This window comes from Protopterus annectens, chromosome 13.part0 (assembly GCF_019279795.1).
Source record: "Protopterus annectens isolate FY-2018-M chromosome 13.part0, PAN1.0, whole genome shotgun sequence".
NCBI classification, from domain to species: Eukaryota; Metazoa; Chordata; order Ceratodontiformes; family Protopteridae; genus Protopterus; species Protopterus annectens.
In genome coordinates, this window is record NC_056747.1 from 983,449,680 (window position 1) to 983,475,783 (window position 26,104).

The 26,104-nt window shown below is 41.0% G+C and overlaps 1 protein-coding gene across 3 annotated transcripts in view; it reads left to right on the plus strand.

Annotated features, from left to right (window-relative positions):
* LOC122787967 (trafficking kinesin-binding protein 1-like) overlaps positions 1–26,104 on the plus strand; it is a 517,740-nt gene that overhangs the window by 365,870 nt on the left and 125,766 nt on the right. For all 3 annotated transcript variants that reach the window (XM_044054896.1, XM_044054893.1, XM_044054895.1), the window contains one exon: positions 20,092–20,168. In XM_044054896.1, the coding sequence (XP_043910831.1) occupies positions 20,092–20,168 (77 nt within the window). The remainder of the gene's footprint in view (positions 1–20,091; positions 20,169–26,104) is intronic.

The following is a 26,104-nucleotide window of genomic DNA, read 5'->3' on the forward strand; positions in this document are numbered from 1 at the left end:
ATTTTTCTTTTACTGGTAAATCATTGTGGACTTAAGCCCCTAAATAAGTATATGATAGATATTTGCATTTCAGACCTACCAATGCAATGCCTATTCTACCAGCTTTAAAGTTTATACAGTGAAAATTAAACCCTGTCCGTAGATTTGAGCCCTCCCCAAGTTACCTTGGCTTTTTCAAGAGTTCCTGTACTTAAAGGTTGAACAGTACGTACCATATGTTTTCTGCTAAGTCAGTAAGATAACTGATTCTATGCACCTTTTCTTTACATAGGACCAAATGCAATATACATGAGTAGTTAGCTGGTTATACTTTGTGTCTTGGGATGCAAACCAGAGTAAATCCATGCAGTCATGGAAAGAATATACAGATTCTTTGCTGAAATAGTAGTAGTTAGGCCTGAGCATCAGTCTCTAGAGCTGTGTGGTGTGCTTACAACCTAAACCACTGGACTACTATGCATATTTACAGTTTCTTCATAAAAATTGCCCACTGTGTGAATTGCAGAGCAGAATTACAATGAATATTGGTATGGATGGGGGCACAGACAATCTGATAAACTGACAGATCTGATGATGTTGGTTTTCATTCTGTTCTCAACTGATGGGTTTGGATCCGAGCCCTCGGATCTAACTTGGCCATTGTAAAAACTTGTGGCAACTTTGAACTCTCGAGTGTCTCCCTTACCCAGAATACACCAACCTTTATTTCCTCAGATCTTGTTTGCCACTTCCAGTGAAAATGTCCACAAAAATCAGCAAATTGGTTGTAAACCAGTCCTCGACAGAGTCGGTGTTAACATTTTGGGGTCCCCCAGCAGATGTCAAGTTGGGGGGCCCCTTAGGGACTTCAGTCTACATATCGCTGATACCCCTCCTAAGCAACCTTTTAGTTCATGCTGCAAACTGACTGACCTGTAGCTACAGTGCTCTTAATTACTACAGGCCTGTGTACCACAATATATTGGCCCATCTCACAAAGGGACAGTTACAGTTACTGGAATTTAGTTGCACCCATGATTCATTGCAGGAACTCAATGTACAGGTCTGGACTTAGGTGAAATGGTGCCCTAGGCCTACTGTTTCAGCCACCCAACACACTCTCTCTCTCACACACACACACACACACACACACACACACACACACACACACACACACACACACAGACACAAACCATACTCTCCCCCCGATCACTTCCCACCCCCATCTTGGGCTATGCACATTACTTTTCCTTCCCTTTCTCAAATTTTGCTTTTACTCTTCAGCCTTTTCAAGAAGCCATATCTTCCTATATGCTCTGAAGTGCATTTTAATGTTTTTTTTTTCTTTTTACACCTTTTCATCCAATGATGGCTTTAACAGAATTTGTGATTTAAGGAAAGAAATTGTGTTGCTGTTCAGCTTCAGTTTTCCTTGCATCCTTTCAACACACCTTTCCTGACCAAGTAAGCACAGTAATGACCATTTAGAAAATAATTCAGTTAAGCCAGAGCCACCGCAAGCCATTGGATTGTTCATGTTCTGAAATACATTTAGAGCATTTTCCCAACTTTTTAATCCAGGTTATACCAAAGGCGTAATGTTCAAAGATGACAAAATAGTAACTCGCAATAAACTAACAAGCCAATTGTCTAGATACACAGGTCCTATCTTGGAACTGCTTTCTTCCCTAACTCCCCCAAAAAGACTGCCTATGCATCCCTCTGGTGTTAGACTGGGATGAAAGCAGAGGTTCAAATTTCTACAGTCATGCATTTCAGGGGAATGCTGACATACATATAGATAACATGCTTCCTTATTCCTCAACCCAAACTGTCAAAGGCAGCTATCTGCATACATGCCTGAAGTGTGATTTGTGAGGAAAGTGAAAAAAATAACTTTGTTGCTTCTAGACAGTACACTGCCCCTGCACAAACTATAGCAACTTTCTTTGTACACATCTGAGGTCTGTCCAAAAAGTAAAAGAATGAACACACTGACCTCAGCCCAGACAGAAGCTATAATAGCCTCATGTGCACACCTTTAAGGTTTGACTGTGATGACAATTAAAGAAGTGATAACCACCCAATCCACCCCACCCCCCAAACACACAACCTACAGCCGTTTTCTGTACACACACATCTGAGCAGAGCTGGTTTTAGAATGGGTGCAGTTGAGAGGAGAAGCCATTATCAGATTTATCCTAACAGGGTCATATCAAACCCCTGTTCAGGCTAAAGAGCATAATCAGAAAATTAATACATTTTCCTCCTCATTTTCTGCAACTAGCAACCGCTTTTGTGGGGCCCCCACACAGTCAAGGGATGACTAAGGGAGCCCCATGTTTCCATTTATACAGTCTGGGGAGTGGGGGCTCCAAGTTTATAAGATCTAAGTGTCTGAATGTTCTGTGATATATTTTACTCAGTACTTTTGAAATATAATTGGAATATACCGCGGTGGTACAGCGGTAACATTGTTGTCTCACAGCAAGAGGTTCTCTTATTCGAATCACGGCTGGAGTGCCTTCTGTGTGGAGTCTGCATGTTCTCCCCGCGGTCGAGTAGCCTCTGAAAGACCTGCATGAATGGGCATGCCTTCGCTGAAGGTTTGGCATCGAGCTAGCAACTCTGCACCATAAAAAAAATCTACTGCCAATCATTAGCGAACTGGAGTTCTGCTGTGGCGACCCCTAACCAGGAAAAGCCGAAAAGACAAACAACTTTTGAAATATAATTACTTGTTAACTACATTTTTAACTGATGCCCAGAAGAATAATCTCTGTGTCCTGGCATTACTGAGTGTGTGCACAGATAAAAATCACTGATATTTTTTACACACACACACACACACACACACACACACACACACACACACACACACACAAGCATAAGCCATAGCAAAACTAGTTTTGTACTTATTTCAACAAATAGCAATACACTGTGCAACACTTGTGTTGTCACACCAGATCAGTGACTGACGTTTAGCAGTCATCAAACGGCAGTAGGGGTAAGTCACTTTTTTATTTACCTTCCCTGATTCTTCTCAAAGTTTTGCTCTATACTTTGTAAAAACTTTGATTTGCTTGTAAATCATTCAGGATTACAGGTGGTCAATAAATCCAGAAATTAATGCGTTATACTTATTTGCCCCAATAACGAAAGCTGATGAAAAAGGTGTTATACTATTAACTTTTTAATTGAAATAGCGTAATATATGGAACATGTTCATGATTTTGAGCCTTTATTCTGCTATTATAGGTATGGCAATGAATTATTCTGCAAAAAAGTTGAAAGTTGCAGTAGCTGGTGTTCTGCCACTGGTTATAAAACTCCCTGAAAAAGAAAACCATCCTTGAAGATCAGAATCGTCAGCTTTTCTTAACGTCCAAGGTTTGCACTGAGAACAGTCACTCTGGGCTGCTGATCTCCCTAGTCTTTACTTTGCTTATGTTCACCATCAGCTTTATACTAATGGGGTCATATCACAGACCTGTTCAGGTTAAAATGTATAATCAAGAAATTAATAAATTTTTTTCTCCTCGTTTTTTCCCCAACCAGCAGCAGCTTTGTGGGGCCCCCACACACAGTCAAGGATGACTAAGGGCCCCCCTTGCAGCCACTGGTATTGCAAGTACCTAAATTTGGCTATGTTTTTAATTTTAGTGGGCTGAATGTCCACTACCAGAGTTTAAACCATGGTAGTATGTCAGTGGTAAAATATTTAATGAAATTGTGAAGATGTTGCTTAATAAATCACTGTTACTATAAACAGAGATATCTTTTAAAGGAGATATAAATACGAGTTATTACCCATCTGGTTTATTAAGCATGCAGGATTGTTGTACTAGCTTTTGTTGGTTTGACAGACCTGTTGCAAAATATCAGGGTAAGGCAACCTGCTGTGGTTAGGGGCCCCCCAGAAACAGGGGGCCCCCAGCGACCGCAGGGTTCGCTGGTGCCTAAAGCTGGCTATGGTCCTCAGTACACCAGTCCAAGAAAAGAGGCACTGGAAACACTCAAGAGACTTTTATTAAAATTGCAAGTTAAAACGTCTGACACAAAGTAAAAACTTTCACCATCAAGGCTTCCTCAGGTGAATACAAATCAATTAAAACACACACAACGTAAATAAAAGTCACATGGCAGTCATTTAAGCCTTCTGATGTAACACTTTCAAGTAAGGTTTTAAAGTAAAATAATCATTGAGTCTGGGGGGGTATGTGGGCTCTCGTATGTAATATCCACTTCATCTCTTCATTTTCTGTTAATAGTGAAGCAGTTAAAAACATAATTTGTAAGCACTGGACAATTTTACAAGATTTTCAAGGACTAGGTGATATAGTTGAAAACCCCCCTTTGGTTATAAATGCAGTAGTATATTGAAACAAACATTATGTTGTGAAGAGCAACCAAAAAGTTTCTTTAATGGCATAAGAAATAAGCATGGTACTTACATATGTAATAGTTGTGTTTATTGTAAACATCTATATACAGATAAATCAATAAGACATCCAATAACAGGAAAAGATTTTATTTTACATGCTTTTGGGAATTGCAATACAAGCAACTTATATTTATATGGCCAAGTGCGTATTGTGTAAGTGTTATTATGTAGGAATGACGAACAGAAAATTCAAGGAAAGTATAACTGGTCATCATAGTGAAATTAAACACAAGTCACCACTAATGCACTTAGTAAGCATATATTAGAAAAGGGTGAGGAACATAGTTTTAAATTTATGATTATGAAAGTAATTTATAAGCCCTTGAGGGGAGGGGATATGAAACTTTTAACAGAAAATGAAGATGAATTGGATATTACATATGAGAGCCCACATACCCCCCGGACTTTGATTATTTTACTTTAAAACCTTACTTGAAAGTGTTACATCAAAGGGCTTAAATTACTGTCATGTAACTTTAATTAAGTATTTAAGTTGCGTGTGTTTTAATTGATTTGTATTCTCCTGAGGCAGCCTTGATGGTGAAAGTTTTGACTTTGTGTCAGAAGTTTTAACTTGCGACTTTAATAAAAGTCTCTGAGTGTTTCCAGTGCCTCTTTTTTCTTGGACTTTTGTTTAGTTCCAGTGAAAAGATGTGCTCCTTTGCTGTTTCGACCTTGTGGTGATAAGTAGCTTTAAAACTTTTAATTTTGCAGCTTTAATCTCTTGTATATCTCTTTTTTGTTAATTAGTTTTCTCCCTTACCTTTTTACATCGAAATCTCTGTTTTTTCTCTTTTTACCATTAGTGGTATTTCTTGTTACTGTCGTTAGTAACTTCTCTCTTTATGTCTTCTACATTTTGTTGTAGTCTTCAGAACCATTGCTGGTACTTTCATTCCCTTTCTTTTTTCCACCTCCCAGAGATCCTAATGGTCTTGCCTTTAAAAGATATCTCTGTTTATAGTAACAGTGATTTATTAAGCAACATCTGATTTACTATTGTTGTTGGTCTTTTGTGATGGCTGACAAGGAAAAGAGCCTGCTGGGGTTAAAAAAATGTGGAAAATGCAGTCAGAAGATTCCTATGAATGACTCTCACACTTTGTGTTTTATGCTTGGGTGATCTGCCATGCTTTTAACCTAGAGCATTGGTAGATCACAGAAATAAACTTATTCTAAATGGCCTTTTGCCTTCATCCTTTGACAAAGCTATATCTGGACCATTCAAGGAAAAACTCAGGAAAGCATCTCCTCACTTCTCCAAGCACCTCTTCTGCATCCTCCAGGTCCTCGGGGGAAAAATCCATAAAAAGAACTTCCTCAGATCCTTTAGTTTTTTCAGATCTCTAAGTCCAAATTCAAGTCTCTGGATCTGATGGCTTCTTCAGATCTGAAGTCTCTGAAAAGCAAGGATTTGTCATATCTGAGGACCTCTGATCACATACCTACTTTACCAACTCTGCCTAGAACAAGGTACCCCCCTTTGTTGGACCCAGTTCCATCTAGAGTACCTTTTCCCTTTTTGGAAAAACAAAATCTCTATCGAGTCTATCTACCTGATCATCTAGGAGTCGTACTAAGAAGCTGGAAGATGTAGAGAGGCTAGTGAGAAAGATCCTCTCAGCGCAGAGCCAGCCTGTCCTTTTCTCAGCTCCTACCCCATCAGGTCAGGAAGGCCATACGTCCACAACACCTCCATTACCAATTCCTCTTTGACTCCTATTCAGGTTTCTAAACCCCCTGATCAAAGTCATCCAGCACCATCTACTTTGGATCAGAGGATTTTTGTATCTCCAGATCCGAGACTTGATCTGAGCTGTTTGGTGCATTTGAATCTGGAGAGCTCTCAGAGCTGATTCTGCTCCATTGGGTATGAAGTGCTGCAGTCAACTCTGAAAGTTTCAGAGCCATCTCTGCATCTTGGAGCCTCAGCAATGGTCCGTTTGGGTCCAACTTCAGCCTTGGGGTGGCTGTCGTTGGAGCAGAGCGGGAACTACAGATCAGAGGCTTGGCCTTTCAGATCCAGGTCCTTATCCCTCTCCAGGATGGTCTGCCTTTAGGGTTTTGGAGAGAGCTCTGGCTGCATGTCAGACCCAGGCGGTGGTTCCCCATCAGATACTATGTCTGCTCCTGTTCCACCTCTGGACCTTGAGTCTCAGTTATCCTCTTTATAGGAGCAGCCAATACCAAAACCCCAGACTTCCCACCAAGGGTATTCCTCCCTCTTCTGATAACTCCCAGGGTATCCCACCAAGGAGGTCCCTAAGAAGAGGGCATGCAAGAGGATGCATATAGATTCCCCTGAATCTGTCACAAAGGACACAGATTTTGTTGAAGATGAGTGGTCCACATGGTTACCTCCTGACGATGCCTCATTCTGAGACACCATTAAGCCCATTTCCAGGAAGCCAGGTAAGATTATGACCCCCCCCCAACTAAACAGGTTTGGTCAAAAGGTCCTCCTGTTGATGCCATGGTCATGGCGGCCACCAGAAAGGAACTTAATGACGAAAGTACTTCTATTCATTCCCTTGACTAGGAGTTGTGGGTGATGGACAGATTCGGGAAGCATGGTTATGCTCTAGTGACGTTTGTCTTAAGGTCCCTGAACTATATTTGGCACATGTTACTAGACTTCAGAGGGATCTGATTAAGCAACCTTCAGGTACCCTCTCCGGAACTGTGTCTGAAGAGGTAAAGATTTGATCACCTCTCAGGTGGCAGCCCTATAATCTATTTCCAACCAGTCCATGAGGCTAATTTCTAGTGTGGCCGAAGGAACCTCAAGGGCAGTAGGTTCAGGCTTAGCCATTGGGAGACATGCCTGGATGTATTTGTGTGATTTTTGCAGAGCCTTTTAAGTCTGCGTTCGTCAATGCTCCTTTTGACAGCACCTCTCTTTTTGCCCCAAAGTAAAAAATACATTGTCCAGGTGTGAGAAGGCTGGAAAGATCCTTTCTGCCATGGGTATATGTCTTTCCACCCTCCCAGAGATCCTTTTCAAGGAGTTGTCGAGGTGGTGGAAAGATGTGGTTCAAGAAATCACAAGGATGTTTCCAGGACACACGTGGAGGGTCCAGGACACATGTGGAGGGTCTTTCCGTAGAGGCAGAGAGGGAATTTCAAATGGTAGACACCACCCTCATGGCAGAGGAGGCCTGCAGCATCAAGGGTTCATATGTGTGTACAGGGCTAATGGTCTTGGAGCCTTTACAAGCCTAGCCCATAGGATTACCCTGGCATCTTAGTTTACTGTAGGTTTCAAGAAATTATCTAATCCAATCTAATCTATTCTAACCTATTTACATAGTTGTCTTTAAATACCTTAGCTATTTTTTTATGATTTGATTTTTTGCTATATAAGTTATGTCTGTTTTCTGCTTCCAAAGAACCATGAAAGTTTTTTTGTATAATATTATTTTCCTGACCAGTATTAATTTACTATCTCTTATTGTATCATATGTAATAGTTACTTGTCTATATGGAGCTTTCTCCCCCCGGGCTGCTGAAAAAATGGAAATATATCCAGTCAGACTAGCCCGTTAACAAATGGCCACCCAACCTTAGTTTCCAGTGCCTTTATTGAGTAGAGCCACTGGAGTAATCCACAGGGTGAATTTTCTATTTCCCATCCACTCATTACAATTTCTGTTGAAGAGGGCCAGTGAGGTGCTCTGTTTGACATGTATGGGAAGTCTGTTCCATAACATGGGCAGTCTCTGGGTTATGGACCTGTCCCTCCAGTACGTTCTGTTGATTGTGGTAATGAGGTTGAGGTCTCTGGAGCATGTGATGCGGAGGGATTGGGATTTGTTTAAATGTAGCATTTCTAACAGAGCTGGGTAAGACATGACTTTCTAAGTCGAGAAGAGATCGCCTCTAAGTAGGCGATATGAGGCAGAGAATATTTTGAGTCTGTCCATACAGGACAAGTGTTTAAGGCCTAGGATCCTCTTTGTGAAGTACTTTTGTGGCCTCTCCAGTTGTTGTAGGGGTCTAGTGAGGTACATGCCAAATGAGGCATTGTACTCGATGTGTGGCCCGATGAGGGAAGAGTAAAGGGAGACAATGACCTCTTTCTTCCTGGATGCAAAACCCTTAGTAATGAGATGTGCCACATAGAAGGACTTTCTGACTACAGTGGTATTGTGGTGGTCAAATGAGAGTTTGCTGTCAACCTGTGTTCCCAGATCTCTTATAACGCCTTCTGTGTTCAGTGGACTACCATCGATGTGGTAGTTCATGGGAACTGGGTTTTTCCCAAAGGGGATGACGATACATTTTTTGGCATTAAGCTTAAGGCCATGGTTCTGACACCAGTCGTTGGTCTCAGTGAAGCCTTTCTGTAGGGTGTCGATATCACTTGGGGGGTTATTGGCTCCCAACTTGCAATCCTCTCTGAACTTTGTCAGCCAGCGTCCCTTCATGTTGGCCTGAGAAGTAGATACCAAACAGGAGAGGACCCAGGACCGATCCCTGTGGGACTCCACTCATGACTGGTCATCAGTCTGACTTGGTGTCAGCTACTTTCACACTGTGGGCTCTATCTGTGAGCCAGTTTGCAACCCACCTAGTGATATAGGAGTTGATGCCTAGCTTAGTGAGTTTTTCTATGATTCCTGAGTGGGGAATGGTATCAAAGGCCTTGGCCAGATCAAGATAGGCTGTATGAACCACCTTTCCTTCATCCACAGCTCTGGTGACTGACTCAAAGAAGTCGACCAAGTTCAGCAGGCATGATCTACCCTTCACAAAACCAAACTGTGTGGGATCCAGAGTTTGGAGATTCCCTATATCCTTGTTTATTAGGTCCATGATGATGTGTTCCATAGCTTTGCATATCAGACTTGTCAGGCTAACGGGGCTATAGTTCCCAGGGTCTGTAGTCGCTCCTCCTTTGTGGAGAGGGATGACTATAGCAGTGCACCATTCAGTAGGGACAAAGCCTGAGGTGAGGCAGTGATTGAACAGGGCACACAGGTGAGGTGCCAGTTCACTCAGTAGTTCATGTAGAATACAGCCAGGGGTATTGTCAGGTCCCACAGAAGCTGTATTCTTGGCCTTTAACAGTGCTGTTTTAACCTGTGCAGCAGTAATACTGGGAGGTTGGCAATCTGCTGGTATTGTGATTGGCCCTTTGGGGGGGGGGGGGATAAAGTTGGCACTGTATCTGTCCACCAGTATATTGGCAATATCTGTTGGCTCTGTGTAGGAGGTACCATTGTGCAGTAGCTCAGAGCAAATCTAGGTATTGCTGTGGAGGTTCTTTACATAACTATAGAAGGCCTTGTGGTTGTCTTTACTATCTGCTGCAATTCTGTTTTCATAGCTAGCTTTAGAGGATTTGATGAGGGATCTCAGCTTTTTGTTGAGGCTGATAAGGGAGTTTTTCTAGTCTTGGACTTCACCTTATTCCGCATCAGTTTCCTCCTTCTGTTGTACAGTTCTTTTATGGCAGGGGACCACCAGATTGGCTTCCATCTTTTGGAGTAGAGCTTCTTGGTTCTGTTGCGTATGGCGAGATCCATTTTGTGTACGTGATTGTACAGTGCATTGGTGTATGATTTAGCAGTCATGCAACTGTTCTCTATTTGCATGGGTGCCATGAAGTTAGCCACCTCTGTTCTTAGGAGCCCAAAGTTAGCTTCAGAGAAGTTTTTCATGGTGGTTACTTTTGCGGGGTGGGGGGTGGGAGGGATGTGGATTTCCATGGTGATTAGTTTGTGGTCCGATCTAACCATAGAGGAGTTGACTATTGGTGTAGAGCAATGGTTGCCCATGCTAGTAATGACCAGGTCAAGGATGTTGCTACCTCTAGTGGGGGTAAGAACGAGCTGGTCCAGGGCATTGGAATTAATGAATTCCAGGAAACCTTGGGCAAGTGTATTGGTACATGAGTAGTTTTCCCAGTTAATGGAGGGGTAGTTGAAGTCGCCCAGTATGAGAGTGTTAGGTTGGACTCTAATATTCTCCAGGGTGCTTAGGAACATGGAGTGAGTGTCTTGGGACATGGTTGGGGACCTGTAAACAGGCTATGATCTGAATCACTGTCTTACCCAATGTTAGCTACACCTGAAGTATCTCTGATGTGTTATGCTGAGCTACCAGTCTAGAGGTGTGCACATCCTTTATGAATATGGAAACACCACCGCCTTTGGAGCTTCGGTCCAAGTTTTAGGCCCAAAAGGTGTGGAATGCGTTATAGCCTGGTAGTGCAGGGGTGCTTTCTGCTGCCTTAAACCAGGTCTCTGTTACAGCACAAATGTCAATGTTCTCCATTTTAAGGAGTACTTTTGAGCGAGTGCATTTTGAGATTTAGACTTCTAGCGTTGAGCAGCATGACCCTTGGATTGCATTTGTTTGTAGTTGTTACAGTGGTAATTTGGTCTTTGGAACACTGCCTAAAAAGGCACTTTAGGGGTGGCAAGAGCCTTGGCCTGTATCCGGAAGCCCAGGGGTGACAGATGCAGGCCATCTCTGGCAAAGCATTGAGGTCTGCCAATCATGTCATCCCAGGCAGACAGATCCTGGATCCCCTTAGAATGACACCAGAAGCTTAGCTAAAAGTCAGTCATTTTCTGCTTGTACTGTGGTGTCATTCTGGGTGATGGTAGGATGTTGCTCAGAGCTAGGGTCATACCCGCCTGGGCTACATAATCCGAGAGCTCCTCCATGTCTCTTTTCATGTAGTCCAGGGAGGTACATCTCAGGTCATTCACACCCACATGTACAATGACAGAGTCATAGTTGTACCTGTTATTGAGGGACCTGAGTGCATGCATTATATGATGGATCCTGGCACCTGACAGGCAGCTGACTGTTTCTTTCTCTTTATTTAACCTAGTGAGTGGGACATCAGTGTGCCTCACTATCGAGTCACCTATGCCTAGTGTGCTGGGCATGCTGTTTTGCCTTAGGGGCTTTGGTTGAGTGGCACACTGTTTAGGAGAGTTATGTGTCTGGTGAGTAGTGTTGTGTTGTGGTGGTCGAGTGCTTTTCTGGCTTAGAGGTCTCTGCTTTTTGGGTAGATTTTTGAGATCCTCCGCGAAGGTGGGTGTGTGGTTTGTGTTTTTATGTAAAGGCAGTGCTGTTGTGTGTTCTGGAGGGCTATGTGTTCCATGTGGTGTGGTGCAAGTGTTGACCACCTCCTCTTGACCAACTATTCCGGTCTTGGCTGGAGAGTGCTTGGCTTCCAATTTGGATATACAAGTGCATCTCTCTCAAGTCCAAGTGTTGTGAGGTAAGAGAAGAGGGTTGTCTGTGAAAATGAGGCAGTTGCTACATTGCCTCAGGATACCAAAGTTCACCAGGCTAATAGGAGAAAAGCACAGGGAACTGACCTTTAGACATGCCTGGAGGGATGGGCTTTACTGGAGCCATTTCCTTGTAGAGCATTTAGTGCTGGTAGCACTTTTGTGTGCTACAATAATTGGTACAAGAAGTCTGGTATGGTAAAGTGCTAGACTAATAAGCTAGTAAAAGTGCAGGAGAGGAGAGAACTAGCAGATCTAAGGGTAAAATTGAAGAGCGGAAATGATTTTCTGAAAGTGGGGCCAGCCTTGGTGCGATCTGTTTGCATCTCCCCTAAACAACAAGTGCAGCCCACAGGGGGTTTCACTGAGGGATACTATTCTCCATGATTGGCCCCCTTTGTTACTGTACTCATATCTCCGAATCCCTTTAATATCAAAATTCCTTCAGAAAGCTGCCAAGTTGAAGAGGAAAGTCATTCTCATTGCACCCTTTTGGCTTCAACAAATTTGGTTCCCTTTCTTGTGGCCTTATTTGATCCCCTCAGCCCGGGATTTTGAATTCAACTCCAGACCTGCTGTTTCACCTAACAGACATGACTCATCCTGACCTTCCAAATCTCAAACTTGACTGCTTGGTTTCTCAATTATCAATAGTAGCCAGCCAACCTATGCTCTATTTTATGCTAACAAATGGAAAAGATTTGTACACTAGGCGCACTTCAAAATAATGTGGCACCCTCTTCTACTCTGATTCACATGATCCTACAATTCTTGTCATTGCTTTTCAGTCAAGGGGCTAGTTCTTCCACAGTAAAGGTCTAATTAGCAGCAATATCCATGTTGGTCTTGATGGCTCTTCCCTTGCTTCCCATAAACTTTGTAAGGCCTTTTTACAAGAAACACTTCTGTTGAACCCACCCTCACCGTTAAAGATCCTACTCCTCCATGGGACATAACATTGGTACTGCAAGCTTTGGTCCTTCCGCCCTTTGAACCGACACATAACTTGCGATCTAAAATTTTGTTTTGGAAGACTTTTTTTTTCTTTTCTGGTGGCCATTACCTCTACCATATAGATTTCAGAAATTCAGGCCCTGTCGGTAAAACCTCCATACCTAATTTTTCATAAAGATAGTTACTTTGCAAACAAATGCTTCCTTTTTGCCAAAAGTGATATTGGATTCCACCATTAACCAATCTGTCAATCTACCAGTTTTCTTCCCAAGTTATACAAAAGCGAATATTTGTTGCACTCACTGGATGTGCATAAACAGTTATTTCCATTTACCCAAAACAAAAGATTTCAGAAGTTCAGATCAGTCATTTGTTTTCTTTGCTGAATGGAAATTGGGGAAGCCAGTGTCTAGAGTTTTCCTTCATTTACAATAAATTGAATTTGCCTTTAACTAAGCAATTGAGTGCTCACTCAATAAGATCGATAGCTTCCTCGGCCTTTCATTCAAGAGCCTCCATGGATGACATTTCTGCAGCTGCAACTTGGGCTTCAGCTCAGACCTTCATCTCTCATTACAAACTGGCTAGAAGTTGGGCATCATTTGACTCGGTGGTGCTTAGGAATATTCTTCCTTGAGGTCACCCTAGGATTCCAGTAGCTGTCCATTTTCATTCTTCCTCAACTTCCCACTCATCAACCCTCAATCAGTGTTTTCTGGAAGAGTGAAATAATAGGAGCAAAAAGGTCTTCCTTGCATTCTTCTGTGGCTTTTAAAACTAAAGCTTTGTACCTTTTTTTTATAGTACTACTTAAGATCTTTTCCATAAGAGTAAAGTGTCTAGTCTTTTCCTATAGTCTGCAAACAAGATCTGAGGTAATAAGGGTTGGTGCATTCTGGGTTTGGGGGAAGCTCAAGAGTTCAAGGTTGCCACAAGCTTTTACAACAGCCTAGTTGGATCCGAGGACTCTGATCCAAAGTCATCAGTTGAAGAAGAAGGAAATGGACAACACAGATGGAACGTTATAACTTCTTTTTTTTTTTGTTCTATAACTTGGTTCTCTTCATCGCCACATAGTTGGCATTTAGCACTTAACACTGCATCCATCCACTGAGCTGTCTCCCACAATTCCAGCATTCACCCATGAATAGGGCTTCAAAATGTCTAAACACTTTCACGTGAAGTAACTGCTGTCCATCTTCTGTAGAGATGAAGCTGCTCTTTTCTTACTTGGAGTTGCTGATTTTTATTCCAGTTGCTTCATACTCAGCAGTGAATCATGGATGAAAAGCACACCTTAAGCGAGGCCAGTGTGTTCTGGGAAAAATATATATATGTATACAAAATTCCCCAAAGTGGATACCTTCTAGACCTTGTCTGTGCCTGTATCTTGTCCATGCAATTCGCAAATGGGAGGGGAAGGAACACACACCCTTGAGTCCTGTGCTCCCCTTAAATGTATCTTTCTTAAAAGACAAGAATGCAAAGTCTTAACTCCCTCAACCAGGGGGACCAGATGGAATACAACAGCAAACCTAGTTTTTTTTTTCTGTACTCTTATACCCTTCCTGAAGGCATTTGGTGTACAGGATGTCATGCATTCTTCATGTCCACAAAACACATGTAGACAATACTTTGTAAACTCTCATAACCCTTTCAATATCTGAGCAAGGACAAAAAAAATTAATCCTCTGTTTTCTGGACAGGACTCATCCTTATTGCTGCCCCTGAATCAGTCAATTGGCTGTTGGACGCAGTCTCCTTTTTAGTACCTTGCCATATGATTTCTTAGTGAGCCATTTTGGAACGGTTTGACTGCCATAATGACCTCATTATGGATCCAGTTCTGCTCTCTGATTCTGTCATCGGTCCCTTACATGTCCACTGGACTTAGGAGTTCTTCAAAATGTTCCTTCCACCTTTCAATAGTGTCTGCAGTTGAAGTTGAAATTTCTTCACCTTTGTTGAATGCAGCTGACTATATATATCTTCTCCTGCTGATTTCAGTGAAAGCCAGAGCCTGTTTTAGGTTGTTGAAAGTCATTTTTCATTGCTTTGCCATGCTGCAACACTGTGTGACTATTGCTTTGGTGACTTCCATAGCTGCTGTCTTCTTAGGCTTTTCATACCTGCCATTCGTATCTGGAAACCTTCCTGGTAACATTGCTTTGGACTCCTCCTTTTTTAACCTTGTGTGCACTCTCACCTCTTGGTATCCACTATCTGGCCCTAGGGTTACTGATATAACAGGCATCAGCCACATTTGGTCACATTACCTAGGTGCCATCTCAAATATCAAGTATTTGAACAGGATAGTCAGAATGTCTGTCTGATTTTCATGGTTCCAACCTCCCCAAGCAAATGTGAGAAGCTGGTGTAGAGGTGAGAGTTGAAGTTATCTTTCAAAAAAGCATGGCTTAGGCATTCCCAGGGTACCCTAATCACAATGGGTTTGACTGGTTTATCCACCCCCTTCCATGACAGTCTGATCAGATCACCATCAGACTGCATTCATTTATCAACTTGTCACTTCTAACTGTACTATCCTGAACATATGGCATTTATTTGTGTGACTAGAGTGGATCATGGTGCTTTTATAAGCATCATTTCTGTTAGAATAAAGTAGTTGTTATGGACAGCCAATGTCTAGCATAGAAATCCAAAAATAGCTCTCCATTTGGGTGTGGATCCAGCAAGTCATTTAACTTGCATCCATCTAAATATCTACATTTTCTGCATTAGAGTTACAAGTCTTCAGAGTTGCAGTCTGTAGTCATTGATATAACTCTTTTGTTTACTGTGCAGGCCACAATTAAATGGTGCTTATCCGCATATCTTTCCCAGGGTGTCTCTTTTTTTTGAAATTCAGAAACTACTTGTGGCTGTGAAGTCTCTGAACTAATGCTGTATAGAGGTAAGAACAGCTGACTTACTTTTCAACCTCCTCCTTAAGTTCCGTCTCCTTTCCCAAACAGTGAGGTGACATTCCAATCCCTAAGAGCCATTTCCCATTGTCCGGGTCTAGTTTGTTCTGCTGCAGTACTTGAGTGGGATTGCACTCGATACATAAACTTTGCCTTAATTCTGTATTCTGTTCAAGATAAGTAAATTGTCTGGCTACAAGGCAGTAACTGTGTCCATGGTTGCTGTCATAATGACCTTCTAGATTACTGTTTACAAGGCTGCACCCCTTAGACCGAGTTGCCAGTAGTTAAAGCTTCACACAGAATAGCTTTTAATGATCACACTGTCAAGCAAACAACTCCCTGCAGTCATGCTCTTGCTAGAGGATTAAAGTTGCTGGCAATTATTGTACCAGGGGCATATAAAGCCTTGGGCAGTATAGCTTTGATGATCACAAAAGAACAAACCCATCCACAACATTAAAGCCACAGTCCTATTAAATGGTTATATTGCATTGCTTTTGCTTGAGAATGAGCATTTGTATATACTTTTTAAGTATATGTAATATTCTACCTTGAGTCCATCCCGATCTTTCCACACACTTCTTCCTCATGTATCTTATTCCGTTTTGAGTTCCTCCTTGGATTTCTCCTCCACCAACTCAGTAATCCATTTGTTGGCCTTGCTTCTCCAGATCCAGTTTGCAGATTCAGTATAGTAAACATCTGTCCACCCTTCCTGTGTCCTTCCTGTTTTTACATCTCCCTGATGTGGTCACTGATGTGGTTACATGTAAGAAGATGTGGTGCTCAGCTCTAAGGCTTTCCTCTAAGTACTTTTCTTGTCTTTTCCCCTTCTTTTGTGGATTTTTCTCTTTTTCTTCTCTTTCTTTTCTCTTTTAAGTGTATGTATGTGATTCATTTGTCCTTTTTTTTTTTTTACCTTAGAATACACCCCATCATTCTGTTTTTGCTACAGCCATTGCCCATGGCAACTACTCCGCTATATATCCTCCACCACTTTCCCTTTCCGCTATGTGTGCCTTTGGTTCCACTCCCAGCTGGTACTTCACAGCAGGGTTTTTGTTGTCCAGATGCTGTACTTTTATATTTGTCTGCATTGTGCATTGAATATCAACTGCCTTTTTCTGCCAACTTGGTTGGCATAGGCATCAACCTCCTTTCTTCCCATTTGGTACATGATTTTGGGTTGTCACATCAACAGTGACCATCACCTAGAGCCAGTATTCACACTGCCAAATGGGAAGCCTTACGTTTTCAATTGCCTGTGTAGCTTTCTCCTCCCCTCTTCGTTTGCTGGCCATGCTTTTATGTCCTCAGAGAAGTGGTTGAGTCTGCCCTCTGTTCTACTGCACCAGTTATGTCTGAAGTGAACACATGCCAGATGCAGGACTAATACCCTGCAGTACTTAACTAATCCCATTTATAAAGCAAAAATACAAGCCTAAACAGAGTGGCGACACCAGGGTACTAGAATTAATTCTAAGTAGTCTGTCTCTGTATTTCTCACCAGTGAGCTAACATTACTTCTAGGCATTCAGCCAAACTCTCACTCAGAATAATTCTTTAAATAATTGCTGTGTGTGCATGACATTGTCTTGTCTCAGGATTCTCTCCATGATTTTCTGTGCCCCAGCTACAACATGCCATTTAAAAGCAGAACTGAAGAGAGAATGCATGCCAGTTTTACAGACAAGAATATGCAAATGTAAGTGTCAGCCAGGTGCATGTGTGGAGGGGAAAAAAGCACACTAGCAATGTGTGTTTTTAATTGTTTGGGTAGTATTACTGCATATACATGAAACTGAATTTCCTTCCCCTTATCTTTTATAGCACTAAGCTTTAGATCTAAAAGAAACTCCACTATACCTTCAGTTTAGATTCAACATTCAAGCAGGTTCTTTCTGTGTAATAATGTGCATTTTATTTATTTTGTTGACTATGTAAACCACTTGGTGACATTTTTCATTGGACATCCCAGGAGCAGTCAGGATAAACGGCTTTGCTTAGAGTTGTACAGCAATTAAACCGTGACCAAGAGAAAAAAAAAAAAACAGTACTTTTCTGGATGAACCTATCAGCTAAGAAATGATTACATTACAGACAGATTCATTACTTTTTGAAACAAAACTCTAAAGCATTTTATATTGTCCCATTTGCATTAATAAATGTGTGCACATTACTGAGCCACACCCTGACTGACATGCATCCAGTTAATGTGTACATGAGGGAGCAGTGAGTTATGCTTTCATCTAGGTAAAAAGATTTTTACAGTTATGTAGCAGTGTAAAATGGAGCACATGCAACTCTCTAGTAACTGTTTGAGAGGAATATATACTATATATATTTATAAGTGCTAAGGAAATCCATGTCTGATGCGCCTGTGGTTTGTCTTGTTTTGCTCCTCAGTGGCTGGCTTACTTTGGTTGTAGTTTATTAAAGCAACTCAAATGTGTACATCGGTCTGTATGATGCATTAGACATGCAGTCTACACAACTGTGCTAAAACTTTTCCTGCCCATTATGCTACTTTGGTAAGATACATTTCCCACTTCCCATTAGATGGCATATGACATTTAGTGTAGACTGCATAAGGGGACTAGATGAGTAATGATTACTGAGCATGTCTTCTTATAGTTGATCATAAGATGTTCATCATTCACATTCCCTCAGTGGCATATTGGTTTTGTGCCTGCACAACCAGCCCACATTGTGAACTTTCCAGGTCTAAGAATCCCATCCTCTGGCTGTCTGTGATAGGCTTGACTAAGCCTAACCCCTGCCAGAGAAAGTGCCAGCAGTAGGACTGAGCTGCAAAACAGGAAATAAACAGCTGTACAAGAAGGGTCAGCCTGTCTCTAAGGAAACAATTGCTCATTGGTTGTTCTCTGCTATTGCTTTTTGTTACTTCCACCCTAGTAAATCTATTCCAGGCAAGGTTAAGGCACACTCCACCAGTGCTTTATCCTCTTCAGTGGCATATTGGATTCTGGTGGAAGCATTCCAAAGGCAGCAACTTTGTCCTTTTACAAAGCACTACAAATTGGATTATTGCTGAGCAGGCTTTGCAAGTACTGTTCTCCAGGGGCTGCTGGATCCTTAACCTTCCTCCTCCTCCCAGGTAGGTTAAGTTTTGGGAATCTACCCACATGACATTGAAGCATTGTGATTGATGGCCATACTACAATTGCATGTCCTACTTACCTGTAACGGTAGATGTCTGAATTTTACACTGCCTCTGTGGCAGCACACAAACACCATCCCCCTTATTTTGTATATAGTTAGATGGTCTCCAGCCTTGTTGTGTTGGTATCTTATGGCTATGAACTGGTTGGTTTCAGGCAATTCTTGCTTCTGGTCCTTCTTGGTTCATCCTACTTGGCATTAAAAGCCTGAATAACTGACTTTCTTTCACAGTGGTTAGGCTTCCCTTGATGGGATGTGCTTAGCCAATCCCCTATCACAGAGTCAGAGTTGGGGATTCTAAGTTATGGAAAGCTGCCAGTGTGGGTTGGTCATGCAGGCAGAGAACCATATGGCACTGAGACAATGTGAAATTCAAACGTCTACTGTTACAGTAAGTTTTTCAACTGTACTATTCAATTTATAAAAAAGAATGTTCTTTCTGGTAGTGCTTGTTTGACATTTCAGATTGCTAGTAGGGTGACTTGCAGGGTTTTCAATACTTATATCTGATACATAAGGGCTTTTGGCAGTTTTTGAAATATGGATGTGAACCTAGTACACTTACAGTACGGAACATTTATGTCTCAAGAGTCACTAAAGAAGTGGCAGAACAGTGATTCATGTTGATATTTTTTTTTTGATATTTTTTTTTGAAAGGGAGAGCAACAAGAGGAGAGTAGATACTCGTAACAGTATCCAAAAAGGGGTGGTGGCTAGGGGGCTTTAAATCTAGAACAGCGATTAAAAGCCAAGTAAAGGAAAATTAATTGAGAGTGGGGAAGGGTAGTAGTTCACAAACTTATCAGTCCATTTAAAGAAAACTAAAAAGGCTACACACTAGAGATCAGGAATCTCTAAATATCAGGAATCTCTAAGCAAAATGTGTCCAAGTACCACTGCAGCTAAGGTTACCATTAGTCCCTGTTTACATAGAACAGTGCCTAGGAAATATCCTGAGATTTATGAAGTTTCCTTGTCATTTGTATCTGAAATGCCTTTAGTGTGATATGGAACAAAAGAAACAACTTGAACTTGTGATCTTTTATTTTGTCAGCAAGGTGAAGTCTGGTCCTTTACCTTGTTTGTGGGCAAGGTTTGTCCTGCAAAATCCCACATACCTATAACAAATGTTCCACTTCGGACATTCTAAAGGTGACATCCATGTTCCTAAACAGGTACCAAGAATCTGAAATCTGGATTAAATCTGTTGTACTGCACCTGTCATTTAGTTTATTTGAACCAGGAAGTTTTAAAATGTCACTTGGCTTGCCTTTGTAAACATGTTTCTGGTTATACAAGTTGTCAGTTTGCTCATTTTTTGTTCTTTTTTTTTTTTTCCTTTCCTTGACAGTACTCTGCTCAGAAAGGGTAAGCCGTGTGACAAGAACATATCAAGACATTGAAGCAGTGACACATCTTTTGGAAGAGGTTTGAAACACTTCATCTTCCAAACTAAAAAGATAGAAATGTATGATTAAATCTATAATTGTTTTGAAAAAAAATTTCACCTTCTTTTTGACTTATTAGTCAGCTGCTGGTATCTTCAGTTCAGCAGTAGATTACTTGCCCAGTCTTTGAGAATATCCTGCCATGTGAAACCATTCCTCAGCTAGTAGAAGAAAGTTCACTCAATGTTTATTTCATGGTAGATCGAGGTCTTTTACTTCCCTTATTACTAAAGATAAACCTCTGTGGAAACTTTCCTTTTTCACAGTACCTGTGATGCTCTACCTTATTGTTTTTGTGGTATGTTGTGGTTATAGGATTATTTAATGGAAGGTCTACCTAAAACAAATCTCATTCATCTAAACATACTATATCCCCAAAGAGAAATGGTACAAGAGAATAAATTTATGCAGGGAATGAAAATATTTTGTACCACTGCAATGCCAACGCTGTTTATTCATGGTAGGTGTCTCCTGCTTTTTGTCAGTACTGAGGAAAATGTAACATTCATTATGCGCACTGTTTCTGGTACTCTTGTCTTATCCCCTTTTTGTGGTGTGTTTTGTGGTTATAGGTTTACATAACTTGAGGTACCTTTGGGTATAATTCTATGAACTCGCCCAATCCTCAAATGGAAACAACAACTGACCAATGTGGGGTGCAAGCCCCCTCCAACCCCTTCTTTAGTATGATTAGGTCTGAGTATGCCACAGCTTTGCGAAAGTAATTGTCTGTTAGGAAAAGTGTAGTTCTCTATGGTTTTCAGTAGACTTAAACCAAACAGTTTGGCTTCAGAAGAATTGGTATTGAATAAGTGACTTTGTATTATTTTTAATAGTCCTTGATTTGTCTCCACTGCCTTTTAGAATGGATATATTTGCTATGTTTTATTTTTTCATATGTATGTAATACACATATACAGGGAAAAGAAAACCATAGAAGTTGCAACTGTTAAGTACCGGGATTTTAAGGTCCATCGTCTGATAATACAGGTGCTTTATTAAGGTCCATTTTCAGATAATATTTAGGGGAGCTGTTTAATTTTCTGTTGTGAGGGGAGCTATTTAATTTTCTGTTGTAAGATACACTGCATTAAGGAAGTTCACTGAAACTTTTGTGATGTAACATAGTTGTTGGTGTTTTGATTTAGATTTTTGAGCATTGAACTAAGCTATATGTAGTTCATAAAGTTATGAAAAGCATACTGAAATATGGGTACGTATTTATTTACTTGCTTTAAGTTTACTAATTTATTTGGTTAGAATTTACCATAATCTATTAAGTTTTATTTCTGTAGCCCCATTTCAAAGAGGAGCTGTCGTTATTCCTTAACCCCTTTGAGACATGCCTCTCAACTGTTCAGATTTTTGCCTCCTTTTTGGTCTGTTCCTGGTAAAATTTGTGGTTTTCTAGAAAATCATTGAGGACTGAACTAACTAAATAATGGTATGCATTTCATACCATCAGAAGATGCATGCTAATGCAAAACCCGTTTTAGCAACTTTGAGTTTTAAGAGCAATACCTAAAATCTCTCCCTGATTTTTGGGCCTTTGCCCCCCCCCCCCTTTAGTTTTGGCTTTGTCTAGATTTCTTGCACTTAGATGTTGAGAAGTATGCTTAAAGACTTGAGAAGTATGCTCAAAGAACTAGTTGAAAACTTAAGGGTGTGAGAGTCCTCTCCCCCCTTTAAAATGATATCACAGAAAATACTGTCTAGAAGTAGTGTTGATAAAGGAAGTAATTGCGTCTGGAAATATCAAGTACAGATGTATGGATAGATCTCAATCTTTTACGTGTAGAATTAGAAACAAAATAAAAAAAATAATTAAGGAAAAAGTCTCAAATTGGGTAAATTTTTTAAAGTAGTAGTGTTGTTAGCTTAGAAAGATATTGGAAAAAGAAGATGTGAATTGGCATGCATTTTATGATGTAGTTTGTAACTACAATGGTGTCGGTATTTGCGAAGTGCAAGCTACTACCTTTTCTTAAAACAAGTCCAGTTCTAGGAAAAATGCAACAAAATTTTGAGTAAAAATTAGAGGCATCCCTAAAAAGTAGGGCCAGTTGAGAGGGACTGATTTTTGCACCATGTATAAAATGCAAAATGCGCGTCGTCCAGTGTTCTTAACAGTTGCTGAAAAGATTAATCCTTGCATATCAAATGTTCAATACACATAATTATTGATGCTAATAAATATTTTGATCTCCTTGAGCAGCAACATTTGTGTTTTATAGATGTATTGCATCATATCTGTAAATACTAACTTGGTCAGACTCTAGTGATAATTGGCTAGGAAAACATTTGCCATCTAATACTGTAGAAAGTTGTTCTAAAAAAGAATAAATAATTGCAGTGGATAATTCTTGATATGATCCAGGCACCAGTGAGTTCAGCTGTTTCTTAAACTGAGCACTTATAGTTTTTTTCAACTTTTCCTGGTTAGCGGTCGCCACAGTGGATCACCTGTCTGCTATTGATTGGCAGTGGAATTTTACGGTGTTGTGTTGCCAGCCCGGTGCCCAGCCTTCACAAATGGCACAAATGGACTTTCAGCTGTTTCTTAAACTGAACACTGATGATATAGAATTTAAATGGATGTATTAAAAAGCCCAGTAATTTGTGACATTGCTTTGTATTTAACTTTAGCTCAGTCAGGCTGACGAATTGGGTGTAACCGTACACATATATTTATAATGTAAACTAGTGGAAAACACAAATTTCATTTGCTGCATGTCCACTGTTGATGTCAAAATTGAAAAAAAAAGAAAATACAAGTAAATAATATTTTAAAGCTGTATGGGAAGGGGGTTGTTACAGACTGCACCACCTCCAAATCCATTATAAAGTGCAGTGTACATAGCTTGGGAACAGCCTACTTTCATATAGTTTTTTGTTTTTTTACCATTCTATACTATCTGCCTAAAATGTATGTATGTGAGACATCCCATATGTGTCGGGTAACTCTGGTGCTGCAGACATTATATTTGATGATTTCAGTCACCATACTCTGTCCTTACATGTTTTGTTACTGCGTAGTTTAAATTCATCACTAATTTGTCAGACCTTACATATTCTCTAACTTCTATACATTTCCTTTGCTCTTGAATCTCTAAAATTGTTTCCTCTCAGTCTGTGGGCAGTTTAGTCTGTGCCATGTCTTTGATGTTGTTGGGCATGCTCCTTCACTGTAAACTCTCCACCTTTGGACTCTGCTGTTTTTCTTTACAGTCTCCCATCTCTTTTAATATTGTCTAATTACTGGACACACTGTTAGCACTGTATATTATCAAGTCAGTGCTTTCCCCCATCTATGAGCACTGCTGTGTTTCTCTGTTGTATCATGTCTTTGGGCATGGTTTCTTAACTTTGGGCATTAATCGGTCTGTTTTTTCTCCTATCTTTGGGCACTCGTTAACCAGTGTTTGTACACACTGTTTAGCCTCTGCATATTCCCCAGTACTTGTGCAGAAGACCTCGTCATTAGGCTCGTCTTGAGACACTGATCAGTTTGTATTCTCCTCAGTGACTTTTCAGTTCCTGCATATTATCCCATCTATGCACACTTCCTGTTTAGTCTTCAATGTTCACTGCATACCTAAACCTTAGAAGTCTCACTGGATTAACATTTAAAAGCCCATCTTATTTATTGCACACTTACAATTCCTTTTGTCTGAGATTGGTACAGCTCTACCTGACTTTTACAAAACAGAATTCATACCTAGTCACAGATCTCTTACTCAAGATGCTTACCCATACCTGTTATCTCAGCATTCGTTACATTGTTTAGCTCTGCAATTCTAACACCATATTTCCATTAATGATTCACTCAGTATTGAGCTATACATATGCAGAACCAGCTCAGCACATTGTCATTCCATTGCATCCTTGTGGACATATGTCTCAAATTCCATGTCCAACAAATCAAGGTAACTAAGCAGGTAAATAATAATAACACAGAGACTTCAGATGGATTAAATGGCCGCAGCCATGTGTTTATTGCCAATCATTGTCAATGACTTTCTCTAATAAACCAATTATTATGAGATGTGTGCAAGGCAGGGATATCAAGGAGGCCATTTATTTCTTTCATAGCATTCCACTACGCCTACAGGACAACAGACAGCACTGTCGATATCCGGCCCTTTTTTATGTATCATACCCATTTCATAACAACTTTTTCACAGTTCATCCCAATTCTTCTGGGCTGCCTTACAATCTGCCAAGGGGGGCCATTGCCGGGCTGATAAGTCCCCTGGCAACAATCCCTTGGGGCTGTCTGGCCTGCGGAAGGTCCAGCTGAAAAGTCCTGTGACCTCCCCCCCCACTTGCCTTGGCCTCCCTTACCTTTCCTGCCTTCCGCCACAGAAGGGAGGAATGTTCCTCCCTTCCACCAGCACATCTCAACCTCTAGGTGAATGCCCTTCAGAGCTAAAACTGCCTGTAATTCCTTGTAAAATACCTGTGAACCTTTTTCCGATAAATGAACCCCATCTTTCTCATACCTGTCTGGCCACCAGACCCGAATGCCAGGGTGGGGAATGTACAACCCCTTAATGGCCTTTAAAATCTTATCCATAGAATTATTAATTCTCTGTCTCATTCTTTCCACAGCTTTTATGGACCTAACCCTTTCCATCTTTTTCTCTGTACTACTTCTGACCAACAAATAATGGCGTGTGGCCAGCATTCATGTATGTAATTAATTTCCGGCACGATAGAACTAATTAAATCTTGTATTGGTTGCTGACCAATATCATTGCCCCCTAGGTGTAAGACGATGGCTGGAGGAGGTTTACCACTTCTCGCTGCTTGTTGCATTACTGTGCTAAGCTGGTGCCACCGCATTCCTGACACCCCATACCAAACTGTTTTGCCTGGAGCTTGTTCTCTTTGAAAGGGTAAGCTCGGCCTGTTCTGCACCCAGAGGTGGAGTCTCCGAACAAAGGAATGGCCAACTATCCAGATGTATTTCTGTTCTGCGGATTTGTCTGCTGAAATGCAATGAACAAGAGTTAGAGTTGTTTATACCTTACATAACTTTTATAAGCTTTGGATTTCCATCTACCCATCCTCATAATGTCTGCCTGCGACATCCCCATTTCATGTGCATATGAGGCTGCACCTATCCGAAAAGAATGCAGTGTATACCTGCTTGTGTCCAAGCCTATCAACTTAACTGCCTGCTTTAAGACTGCTCTCACCTGATAATGTGTAAGTGGTTCACCTTGCTGATGGCAGAAAAATGGTCCACCTAATAAACCCCTATAACCCTGGTACTCCAATAACACTTTAGTCACATTCCATTCTAATCCCTCCGGGGTAACTACTCTTACCCATTGACCTTTGCCTTCCTGATCAGTTTTAGATTTCGCCACATAAATCCAGGTGTCATCACCCAGCACGTGTACATGTTCTAAAGGCAGTACTGTCCCTTGGCTTTTCTTGTTCAGTTGGACAATTTCCGACCAGCTAAATGCCCCACAAAAAGCCAGCAGAAAGGCAGCCTTAAATAATGATACCTCATAAGTAGAGAAACAAACCTCTGAAACCGCAATCCATAACTTGCTTAATACAGCTGGACCTATAGGGTATCTCTTATCCAGCCTCTTGGGTGTTTGTCTCCTCCAATCTTTAAACATCGCACGTACTTGGAAAGTGTTAGCTAGCTCTTCCAAACCCAAAGCCTGATGGAACCAATTCAAGGCTGACAATGTGCTTCTGGCTCTGCTCAGGCTCCAACCTTTTTCTTTCATCACCATGATATAAGACCTGATTTGGTGAGGTGGAAAAGGCCAAATGGATTCCCAGCCTCTGGTTATTCTAGTTTGCAAGAACTGTTGTATACATTTATTGTACCTTACCCTTGTTCTTCTACTGAGAGAATTACACATTAGCAACCATTGTCATCTGTCCATA